The sequence below is a fragment of the Ovis canadensis genome, chromosome 17 (genome assembly GCF_042477335.2).
Source record: "Ovis canadensis isolate MfBH-ARS-UI-01 breed Bighorn chromosome 17, ARS-UI_OviCan_v2, whole genome shotgun sequence".
Taxonomy (NCBI): domain Eukaryota; kingdom Metazoa; phylum Chordata; class Mammalia; order Artiodactyla; family Bovidae; genus Ovis; species Ovis canadensis.
The window spans coordinates 72,566,916-72,579,560 of NC_091261.1; the positions used below are offsets into that span (position 1 = coordinate 72,566,916).

Here is a 12,645-nt window from a genome sequence, read left to right on the forward strand (position 1 = left end):
CCTCGAACTTTTCTGGCACGTTCTACTTGTCGCTCAGCACCCTTTTCCCCCTACTGTCCCCGGGGTCACCCTCCCACAAGAGTTTCCGGTTCCTCAACCGTGAATCAAAGGCAAGTCTAACTGGTCCTTCAGCACAGAGGAGAAACAGGATGAGCAGCAGCAGCCGAGCCCTGTCTTTAACCAAGTTTCTCCCCCACCCCTCCCCTCACTTTTCACCAGCGAAAGGGAGGAAAAGGAGCCATGAAGTGACACACCTTGGGGGGCGGGGGGCGGGGATGCGGTTTGAGTGTCTGTGTTTTCCGCGCCGGCGCGTTCTGTCGCAACCACGCGACCATCGCGATAGAAGCGCGAGATCGGCGCTGGCCCTTTAACAGCCCCTTCCCGGGGGCCTGCCCCGCGCGTGCGCACTGCGGTCCTGCGCTTGTCATCATGGCGACGCGGGGCCATGTGCAGGACCCTAACGACAGGCGCCTCCGACCCATTTACGGTGAGTGCCTGGGGCCAGTCTGGTCGCCAGCCGAATGCGCCGAGGGCTTCCGAAGCCGGGGCGAAGGCCCGGGAGGGGCGCTGAGGGGCCAGAAGCCGAGCCGGCGGGCACAGGGGGCGGGCCGCGCGGGCCTCTAGGCCTCAGCCACGGGCCTCGCGTAAGCGCCGGCCTGGCTTTCTCGAGCTCTGAGTTGGTGGCGGCGCGGCCAGGGCGGCCGCAGGTCGGCAGAGCCGGCCTGACAGGCAGGCCCTGTGAGACACTACTCTCGCCGGGACCTCCGCTACCCGCAGGCTGCGTTGTCTGTCCGCAGGTGGAAGCTGGCTCCGGCATGAGGGTGGAACACCCCAGCATGAGGGAAAATTCCCCACTAAAGACTTTTTACTTGAGGGAGCGGGGCCTAAAGGGTTGTCTGACTAACTGTGCTCGGGGCACAGGGAGAAACAGGTCCAGAGAAGGGAAGGGACTGACGCAAGGTCAACCCATATCGAGTCAGGAGCAGGCCCGGATTTGAGGTTCCCAATACAGAGCCCTGTGGTGGAGGAACAGCTGCTCTGGGCACATGTGGGAAGCGGGGGCGGCGGGGCGGGGTGGGGGGGTCTTGGGTCCAAAATAGCGGTGAAGCGACTCCAATAGCTGGTGTCGGGGGGCATGCAGGGAGGGCTCTTCCTTTTTGTAGCTTCTCTGGTCTTTCCTTTGCAGCCTGCCTTCCGCGTGCTAAGTGGATCCCCTTTCATAACGCTTACCTCAACCCTCAGGCTTTAAGACCTTGGTGGCATTCTGCTCTTCCAGTTGGGAAAAATCACGTATTTGAGTAAGGGAGGAAAACCTCTTCAGTAATCGAGACGTTCTGTAATTGGAAAGTGGCCCCATTTGTATTTCCTTTCCCCTTAGATGCTTGTGTGGTCTTGGTCTAGTTCATAGTGAGGAAGGCTTCAAGGTCAGTGGCTTTCCAAAAGGAGGCCTCGTGTTTATAGGGTAGATGTTACTTAAATGGAAGCTGAGATGATTTAACTTTTTTGGATGGGGGTAACTTTATGTTTCTGGTACAACTGGCAGTGCTTTTTGTAATTTGTATAATGTTTTGCTCTTGAGTCTTATTTGATTCTAGCAACAGCCTTGTTGATAACAACAACAATAATAATTATTATTATCAACAGCAATAATGTGGATAGTCTGCTAATTATGTCAGTCACTCTCCTTGGCCTTTTATACTTATTATTGTTTGATCTTCACATTTTCTTCTGGGGTGGGTGGTTTTTCCCAGTCTCCTCCCTTCCTCTCGCCCTCTTCTTTCCACAGATGAGGAGACTGGGGGCTTTATTGATGTGTAATTCGTTTAAGGTCACTTACCTAACATGAAACTGGTATCTTAACCCCTGGGGACTGTCCCAGACTTTTTAACCACTGTGTTAGAAATCACCTTAGTTTGCACTGAAGACACTGATTTGCCAAAGGTCACAAAGGTGGAGAGTGGTAGATTTCCATTTTCCCAGGGCTGTAAAGTCTTGTGTATTTCAGTATCCGTTTTAAAGGGCAGAGATGAAGTATACAAGGGTGTCTTGAGGGTAAGTTCTGAATCCAGAGTTCACAATGGATAGCTCATCACTGCTTTATAGCAGCTGCCTGCAGACTTTTTCTTTTTTAAAGACTGAATATTTTTAAGAATAATTGGATTTCTAAAAATTGTTCTTGAGGACCAAAGAAAATGTCTTTGGTGCCCCATAAATTGCTTAGAATTAATGTTTTGAACTATCCAATAGGAAAACTAGTCCCTTTCACACTGTTAGACATCAGGCTATGTTAACCAGATATGTAGGTCATATTGAAACTGAAGTCAGAATTATGTAGCTTTTCTTATAGTTACATGGGAAGAAGATTAGAAGATACTTTCTTTAGGAGTTCCAAGGCAATTAATATACACTGGCAGAATTAGGGAAAGCACTGCCCTTGACTTCAGCACTTCTGACCTCTGGACCTTGGGACAGCCTTGCTTTTGTGTTTAAATACCTGGGTATCCCTAAACCACTATTGTCCCTTGAATTTATCTCATTAGCTGACACATGAAGAAGCTAATGCTTGGCGGTGCTTACCCACCAGCCCAAAGTTCAACAACACTCAGCATTGATTGAGTGCTTGTTTGTGTGCTAACTGTCCTGTTTGGTAGGTAAGATTATTGTGAGCATAGTACTGAAGGCCAGAGATTAACTTGCTCAGGGCTGCAGCTAGTAAATTGTAGAGCTGGAATTTGAACGTGGCCATTCTCACTGGAGAGCTCAGCCCTTACTGAGACTCTGCAGCCTCGCTGTCTTTTGTGCAGCATTATTTATATTACCAAGGTTTAGGATTTTACAGCTGTTAGAAGCTTTGCCTATGACTTCAGCTTTTGCCGATGCAGTTGAGGGTAGAAGAGCACAGGGTGATTAATTGTGAAAATTATGGTAGGTTGAAATTCTGTTTTTGATGTCTCTGTATGTAATAGTTGTTTAGTCTAATGTCTTTAGAGTGCTTCTCTTTACTCATAAATTGGTAAGTTTGGGTATTGCAGTTTTGGTTTTTGAAAACCATCTTAAGTTTCTCAGAATGCCTACTTTATTGTTTTCTCCTTTCACTAAAATTATTCTCTTGTACTTTGTGGTTCTGAACAGATTTTCTATTCCCATGTGACTTGGTGAGCTCTAGTGCTTGCTTCTACCATTATTATTTTAAAATGTTTTTAGTAGTTAGTAGGGGTGTAGAGTTGGAAGTGATGGTCAGATATGGTACTTAATAAATTTTTATAGGATGCAGGAATTGTAAAATAAAAATAGAGAAGTTTCAAAGAAAAAATATCTCTGTAGTCTTTAGAATACACACACACATACTTTTATGGCACGAGATCCATTCTAATCTTTGTTACTGACTTACGGTGTTTTTTTTATATACTTATTTTAAAAATTGTACTGGGGTATAGTTGATTTAGAGTGTTGTGTTTGTTTCAGGTGTACAGCAGAGTGACTCAGTTATTCATGTATCCATGCTTTTTTAGACTTTTCTCATGTAGGATGTCACAGAATGTTGAGTAAAGTTCCCTGTGCTACACAGTAGTCCTTGTTGCCTACTGACTTGCAGTCTTGCTCTAGCCTGAATCATGTGTCACCTGTCCTAGCTGTGTTTCCTGAATGATAATCACTTCTTTGGTGCTTTAGGACATTTCCCTTCCATGTGTAGCCAGACTCCAGGTAATTATTTTGCTATAGTTTGTTATTAAAACTTCCCAAGTCTTCACATGATTGTTCTATATATTCTGAACCTTCTGTTGGGCGGTGTTAGCTCAGTGAGTCTTGTCCTGTTTCGCCCCAAGAGTGACAGGGTGTCTTGGTAAGTGAATATTATCTTTTCTTTCTGTAGAAAAGTCACTTGGCACAACCTGTAGTCTTCTGTTCTGAAATCTTGACCTTTTAAAAAGCTCTTAGACTTTGAGATTCTAAAAACATTTTAAGCTTAGAAAGACATGATGCATAGAAAAATCCTAGAAGAATGCACAGAGTAGAGGGTAGTGGGTGTGTAGGGCAAGATTACAAGACTAGTAATTCTTTTCATGTTATACCTGTATGAATCACTTTTTTTCCCACTATACTGTATTATTTTTATTATTTAAAAATTAACTGAAAAGACTTTTAAAAGTCCAGTTTGATTACAGGAAGCCATCACTAATCATTGGTTCCTTGAATATCCTATTGTGGTCACTTTGTATTTATGTATCTCTTTCTCCCGCATTGTAAAAGGATGACTCTGTGGGAAGTAGGTTTAAAAAGGACAGATGCAGGATGGAAGGCCATCAGTTCGAAGGCATTATTTGTTTTTAAGTTCAACCATTCATTTTTAAGTTCAACCTCACCACCCCCCATCTTCCACGTTAGGTATTTTAAAAAGGCTTGTTGATTAAAAGAATGTTTCACCTACAGTTTGTGTTCTTGGTAAAAGCAAGACTTCTGTTCTCAAACATTTAGGATTTTTAAGCAAAGAACATTATAATTTGAAAGTGGAGCTGTCTTGTATTCAGTCTTTTTCTAAATTTGGAGCAATATCTTGACTAGTCTCTGAAGTCCTTGTAGGAAGTGAAAACAGTGCAGGTTGTCAATTTCAGCTACTCTGGAAGGTTTAAAAGCATTTGCAAGGACACCTAATTTAAAGGCTTTCCTTTTTATTTGTGAGACTGATCCCTTTTCTATTGTCAGTATTCGTAAGTATGATTGGACTTAGGATTCTTAAGTATGTTGGTCCCAGGGCCTCTCTACAGGGCCTGTAGACAGTAGGCCTGTATGTGTCAGGGCCTACTGCTGTCTGTCTGCACCACCTGCAGGGAAGAGGAGCTTCTGTTGGCCATATTACCCAGGAACGGGGCTGGCTCATTCGTTCAGTAGATTTTGATAGTCTCTTACCAGTGGTTTAACCCTGTGTTCCCCAGATTTTTATCATTCTTTTATCCAGTCTGATGATTTTAGCTATATTATAGTATCATCTGTACTATTAATTACTTAATATTTTTCTCTAAGTTGACTGTTAAATTTATTTAAAAATAATTTGTATTATTGGGCTTCCCTGGTGGTTCAGTGGTAAAGCATCCGCCTGCCAGTTCTGGAGACGCAGGTTTGATCCCTGGGTCAGGAAGATCCCTTGGAGAAGGAAATGGCAACCCTTTCCAGTATTCTTGCTTGGGAAGTCCCGTGGGCAGAGGAGACTGACAGGCAGAGGAGACTGACAGACAACAGTCCATGGGGTTACGAAAGAATTGGACACGACTTAGCGACAGGGCTTCCCTGATAGCTCAGTTGGTAAAGAATGCGCCTGCAATGCAGGAAACCCTGGTTCGATTCCTGGGTTGGGAAGATCCCCTGGAGAAGGGAAAGACTACCCACTCCAGTATTCTGGCCTGAAGAATTCATGGACTGTATAGTCCGTGGTGTTGCAGAGAGTTAGACACGACTGAGTGACTTTGAGTTCACTTCACTTAGTGACTAAACAACAACAAATCTTTATTGTTACCATTAGTGGAAAATCTGTCACTTGCCCTGAGAAAACAAATCATAAGAATAAGTACATACAATGAAAAGAAAACAATGTTATTAAAGTCTTAAATCTTTTTTTTGTTGAACCAGTGGCATGTAGGATCTTAGTCCCCTAACCAGGAATTGAACCTGCGCCCCCTGCAGTGCAAGCACAGATTCTTGACCACTGGCCTGCCAGGGAAGTCCCTTAACTAGTTTCTGATAGTTGTGGAACTCTCAATCTGAGACCTGTTGCTTCTCTGTTTGAAAAAAATGGGGGGGGGGGGGAGGAACATTAGCAAATATTAAAGAAGTGACAGGCAAATGCCAATTTGAGTATCTCCTTAATATAAAGGAAATATTAGAAGTCAACTTTCTCACTGTGTTATCTAGTACTGCCTACAGAGATCACCTAAAAACAGTAGTTGGAGTGATAATTGTGCTTTGAAAAACACTGCTTTAACTGACACATCATCATCTTATTTCCTGTGTCTGATTCGTGGATGGCTGACTGGCTTACTCTCATTAAGGGAACCATACCAGTCCTAATGGTCAAGCCACAATTACCCTTGAGTAAGCTTTTAAAAAGACTTAAAAAAATAGAATTAGGATATCATTTTTTTGGCCTTTTTTCACCAAATGCTACATAATTTATATTACAAAGTCAGTGATGTAAAGTGGAAATAAACATTTCCCAAAGACTCAGCAACCAATTAATCAGTAGGCTTCCAGGAAGGGGGAGCCTGACAGCAGGCTGAATGTGGTGGGGTATCTTAGCTAAAATTCTTTTGGGTTCAAGGAGCAGAAACCCTTTGACACGAGCTCAAGTAGAGCGAGGTTGTTTATAAACCCTGTGGGAGCCTAGGGCAGGAATGCAGTGTTCTAGAGCCTGATGGAAACTGGAAGGCTGTCAAGATCTGAAGCTTCTTTCTCAAACGCTTGTCTCTGCTGCTCGTATCTGTTTGTGTCTGTTCTTTTCTCTGCTAGGTTCTCCAAGCCTTTTTTTTAATGTGCTTACTCATCACTTATGCAGGGCCCAAGTGCTGGCTGAAGCTAAAGTAGGGAGAGGTTGTTTGCTTAATCAGCACCGCCCCCTATCCCCCCATCTATTTTTTGATAAAGGTAACTGACATTATTCTTTTATAAATGTTATATGAATGAAGAGCCAAGAGATAACTCCCTTTTCACTCCCCATTAACCAATTTGCATCTCCCAAGGCTCCTTCCAGATGGAAATTCTGGACCTGCCCCGGATAATCTCAAACTGGAAATATTTATTGCCTTCCAAATGGAGTTCTACATAGCTTTCTGACTCCAGGTTTCAGCATTGCAGTTATGGATTACCAGGTTTACCCAGCTTGGGTCAAATGTCCATTCCATTGGGCTTCAGTTACGTGATCTAGACATACTCATCCAATTTTACCCCTTCAGCAGAGTCTGTGGAAACCATTCCCAAAGAAGAGGGCAAGGGTACAGGATATTAATATATCAGACCCTTGTCAACAACAGAGAGGAAAAGTTAAATATCCTTGTAGTCCTAATCTCTGGTCTGATCTGTTTATGGGGAGATCCTGAGTTGGGGTTTCACCAAAGATACCTACTCTTTGAGAAGGCTTCAAGATGTGGTCCATGAACCTGGAGTCTTACAGGACTGAGTCAGACATAACTTAGAACTCACTCTGCATAAGACCAACACCAGGTTATTAGAAAGAGAAGATATCATTTATTGAACTGAAATGTCTCTCAGATATTCTATGAGGACAAATGGTGGCCTGTCGCCGGAACTAAGAATTTGAGAAAACTGGTATTAGGTATTCAGGCCAAGATTTTGTATGCTTTTAGATTTCTGTGGTTTCGCTCTGAGTATTAAGTCTTTGATCTTTTTTAGATTGTGATTCCTCCAGAGTAAGTCGTCTTAATCATTGTACCTAGCATTATTGGTGCTCATTGGTATTAAGTGCATTGAAGAGAGACTAGAGATGAAACTCATGTGTTCATGTGGTTGTTTTTTAAAAGTTGTGGCAAAGTATTCATTGGAGAAAAATTGAAGCCGTCAGGTAAAATGATAGTGCGTTTCTGTTATTTGGCCTTGAGCCACCAGGGCCGTAGCTGATTTTGAGTTGTCTTTGCCTCCTCTCTCCCTGTTGCTAATGTGGGACCTTGAGGAGCAAAGAGAGACCAGCTGTAGTAGCCGATTGTGAACTAGCTTGTGTTCAGCCATCTTTCTGTGTTCTGAATCAGCAGCTACCACTCGATTTCCCATTTATAACACTTCTTTCTTTCCTTTTCTAGAAATGAATCTTTGCTTTTATTAGATAAATATTTTTCAAGTCAATCAGCTTTTTTTTTCTAGAGTGGTTTTTCCTATTCACCCACACACCCCCCTCTTCTCCCGGCAGTTTCCCGTGTTACTAACATTTGCAGTGGTGTGGTGCATTTGCTATAGTTGCTGAGCCAATGTAATATGTTATTGTTAACTCCCTAGTTGACTAGTTTACATTAGAGTTCATTCTGTATGTTGCGCATTCTGTGGATTTTGACAAATAAATAATTGAGGCATACCGTCATTACAGCATCATACAGTTTCACTGCACTGAAAAATCCGTGCTCTCCAGTTATTCATCCTTCCCTCGGCTCCTGGCATCCACTGACTGTTCCACTGTGCCTATAATTTTTGCCTTTCTCAGTACGTAGCTTTGTCCTGTTGGCTTCATTCTCTTGGCAGTGTGCATTTAAGAGTCCTCTGTTTTTTCCTTTGACTTGCTAGCTCATTTGTTTTTATCACTGAATAATATTTCATTGTATGGAGGGATGTACCACAGTTTTTTATCCATTCGCCTACCGAAGGACACTTTGGTTCCTCCCAAGTTGTGGCAGTTACGTACAAAGCTGCTGTAAACATTTGTGTGCAGATTTTTGTGTGAAAGTAAGTTTTCATCTCATTTGGGTAGATAACAAGGAGCTGGATCATATGGTTAGAGCATGTTTAGTTTTTTAAGAAACAGCCTGTCTTCCAAGGTGGCAGTGCCGTCTTTGCATTCCCAGCGGCAGTGAGTAAGAGTTGCTTTGGTTCCCTGTCCTCACCAGCCTTTGGTCATAGATTAGTGTGAGTTGTTCGTGTTTTGTCAGTTCCCATGCTGATTCGGGACCTCGAGGAGCCAAGAGGGATCTGGTAGTAGTCGTCGCGTTTAGTCATCTTGTATCTAGAGTTGGCATCTGCCACTGTTGCCCATTTAACACACTTCTCATTTTCTTTTAGATCCTCTCATTTGGAAATTAATCTTTGCTGTTATTCTACTTTTGAATAATAATTGATTGGTTTTCTTCCTTAACAAAATTTTATAACAAGTCTCCATATTCCTTGAGTTTTGGAATGGATGCATAGGTTAGGGAACTTAGAAGTCAGTTTTTTTCAAAGTCAGTGCTAGTTTCTGTTTCAACTTACGTATATGAAAGAACTGTTTTTCCTACCTTGTCTACTACTAATATTGCTGGATTTAATTTGCCACCCCTGTTACTGTCTCTTTTTTTTCCCCCAGCAAATTATTCTTAACTCTGTGACATAGTAAGTACACATTACACATTTTATTGAGGGAATGTGGTCCATTTGGTAGATTTGAAGTTTGAGTATAATAAACTGTTTTTTTAGATATTTTAATTTTTGTGTGACTAAACCCATTTGTTTCGCATAGGTAAAAATATTAGTGTCATCTGTCATCTAAATATATTTGGTCTTGAATCTTCATTAAGGACTAGTATAACTGGATTATATTGCTTTTGGATGAGAAATGACTATAACAAAATATAAGATTGGGTTCTGGACCATCCTGGCTGTTTAGAGTTCATATCGCTCCATGATATTTTTAAATACCAAATTAGGACACTTTTTGAAATATCTGATACTAGCCTATACATTTTTCATATTTGTTGTTGAAGAAATATAATGATCCTAACTTCTGTTTTCATAGATTATCTTGATAATGGTAATAATAAAATGGCAATTCAGCAAGCAGATAAGTTGTTGAAAAAGCATAAAGATCTTCATTGTGCTAAGGTAAGTTCATTTTCCTTCAAGTTACTTATAATTTGGTTGGTTATATATTATAATCTTTAAAGGGAAAGATGTTTCATTAATCTCTTTAGTGCCTGTGTTTTTCAGAGTATTTCTTAGGCCATATATTTTCCTGGTCCCTTAAATGCCATAAATAGTATTTAATTAAAAGCTCACTGCTTTTTTCTTTGGACATGACTTCTCTAATTTAATTATTCAATTTTCACAGGTCCCTTTAAGGGCTGTTGTACAGTTTTTTTGTCTTGCTTTGTGCATTCTTAATATGACTGAGATAGGAAAGAATCTTTATTTGCTGATATTTTTAGTGAAATAGTTGATTCGCAACCTAGGCATATCTTGTAATTTACCTTGTGCTTTCAAGTTGCCTTTCTTTGGTTCACATTTCCTTTTCTGTTCTTTAAAAGCAGTCTTGTCTTTTCTCTCAGGTGTTAAAGGCAATCGGTTTACAGAGAACTGGAAAGCAAGAGGAAGCCTTCATCTTGGCACAGGAGGTGGCCGCTCTTGAACCCACAGATGACAACTCGCTGCAGGCACTGACTATTCTTTACCGGGAGATGCACCGACGTACGTTTCATTTATGACATTTTTATTTGCTAAATGAAAGAGTTGCTTTTTCCCCACTTTAAAAATCCATATATTTTTGGCTGTGCGGGGTCTTTGTTGCTGCTTCGTTGGCTCTTCTCTAGTTGGCGTGAATGGGGCCTGCTCTCTGGTTGCAGTGCGCAGGCTTCTCACTGTGGTGGCTTCTCTTGTTGCAAAGCACGGGCTTCAGTATTGCAGCTCCTGGGCTCTAGAGCAGAGGCTCAAGCATGTGGCACATGGGCTTAGTTGTTCTGAGGTGTGTGGGGTCTTCCCGGATCAGGGATCAAACCTGGTCTCCTTATTGGCAGCTGGATTCTTTACCACTGAACCACCAGGGAAGCCCCTTTTCCCACTTTTTATTATGGAAAATTCCAAACATAGAAACAGAACAACATAATAAACCCCAGTGTGCCCATTACTCACCTTCAGCAATTGTTGACACATGGTCAGTTTTAGTCTATACCCCTCTGCCTGCCAGATTATTCCTGACAATATCCTAGGTAGTGTTCAGTTTCATCTGTAGATAAAGTTTTTCCTTGTTGATTTCTTAAATGTTTTGTTATGAGATATATGTCTTTAATAATACATGTTATAGAAGAGTATGTTTTATGTAACACACTAGAACATTTGATATGAGGTAAATGAACGTTCATAAACCTACCACCCAGCTTAAGAAATCGAGCATTATTAGGACAGGCGTACCTTGGATATATCATGGGTTTGGTTTCACATTAGAGTGAATATTGCAATAAAGGGAGTCACATGAATTTTTTCTCCAGTTCTCTCAACCTTTATGGAATTAAAGAGAGTTACGGTCTTCTTCTGGGTTAGGCTTTGGCTTAAAGGAATATTGTGGCTGGTTTGATTGTCTACCCAGATCACTGAAACTTACTCCATGTCAGCAATAAGGCTGTTTGACTTTCTTATCATTTATGTGTTCACTGAAATGATACTTTTTTTTAGGGGAGCGCTGCACCTCTTGGCTTGTGGAATCTGACTCCCCATCCAGGGAATCCCTGGAGTAGTACTTTAAATTTCCTTCAAGAACTTTTCCTGTGCATTTACAACTTGGCTAACTGGCACAGGAGGCCTACCTTTCAGCCTGTCTTGGCTTTCTACATGACTTTCTCACTAAGCTTAATAATTTCTAACTTTTGATTTAAAGTGCCAGTCATGTGACTCTTCCTTTCACTTGAGGCTGTTGTAGGGTTATTAACTGGCTTCATTTCAATATTGTGTCTCAAAGAATAGGGAGGCCTGAGGAGAGGGAGATAGACAGGAACAGCTAGATAATGGAGCAGTCAGAACACACGAACATTTGTTGATTAAGTTCAAGGTCTTATATGGGTATGATTTGTGGTGCTCTCAAACAATTCCAGTAGTAACTTCAAAGACCACTGGTTGAACTTGCCTAGTTGTCCAGTGGTTAAGACTCTGTCTGCCAATGCACGGGTCACAAGTTTGATCCTTGGTCTGGGAAGACTCCACATGCTGCGGGCACCTAAGCTCGTGTGCCTCAGAGCTGGTGCTTTGCAGTTGGAGAAGCCACAGCAATGAGAAGCCCGCGAACTGCGACTAGAGAGCCGCTCTCACTCACCACTGTAAAGAAAGCTCCTGTTCAGCAGTGAAGACCCAGCACAGGCGGATAAATTAATGGATTGAAAAAGAAAATGATCACTGGCCATAAATCACCAGAACTTTACAATAATGAAAAAGTTAGAAATATTGTGAGAATTACCAAAAATGTAGCAGAGACACAAAAGAGCAGATGCCGTGGGGAAGATGGTGCCAGTGGATTTGTTTAGACGCAGGGCTGCCGCAAGCCCTCAATTTGTAAAACACACAGGACCTGCAAATCTCAGTAAAGGGAAGTGTAATAAAGAAATGAGGCATGCCTGCGATGAGAGGACTTCCTGTCTGTCCTTTGTCAATCTCATTTCCCCTTTAACTTTCTAAGAGGGATTTGTATCCTGAGTTTTTTTTTAAATTCTCTTGCTTTTCTTTAAAAATATTTTCACATTTGTTTTTCTAAGCAATACATTGCTAGTTTTGCTTATTCTTGGACTTAATGTCAATGGCTTCATACTGTACATCTTCTGTAACATGCACTTTTCATCTAATATCCAGGTGCTTGTAGTTAATTCATGCTCACTGCCACAAAATACTTTTTTGGGTAAGTACACTAGAATCTAGGAATGGAGGTGTTTGGTCATAGGGTGTAGGTTCAGCTTAAAGATAAACATGATGTCAACCTACTTCTAAATTTACCCTCCCACTAGTATCACCGACTCAATGGACGCGAGTTTGAGTGAACTCCGGGAGTTGGTGAGGCCTGGTGTGCTGCAGTTCATTGGGGGTCCCAAAAAGTCGGACACAACTGAGTGACTGAACTGAACTAGCAGTGTATAAGAGTTTTAGTTGCTTCACATCCTTGTCATTGGTATTCTTAGACTTAAAAATTTTTTTGCCATCAAACCA

The 12,645-nt window shown here is 41.8% G+C and overlaps 1 protein-coding gene across 1 annotated transcript in view; it reads left to right on the top strand.

Moving 5' to 3' along the window:
• The first annotated feature begins 207 nt into the window (after window positions 1-207).
• The window catches only part of NAA25 (N-alpha-acetyltransferase 25, NatB auxiliary subunit), a 64,730-nt gene continuing 52,292 nt past the window's right edge, over window positions 208-12,645 (top strand). The window contains exons 1-3 of the mRNA XM_069558130.1: window positions 208-487; window positions 9,482-9,567; window positions 10,011-10,149. Coding sequence (XP_069414231.1) covers window positions 430-487; window positions 9,482-9,567; window positions 10,011-10,149 — 283 coding nt within the window. The 5' untranslated portion in view covers window positions 208-429. The remainder of the gene's footprint in view (window positions 488-9,481; window positions 9,568-10,010; window positions 10,150-12,645) is intronic.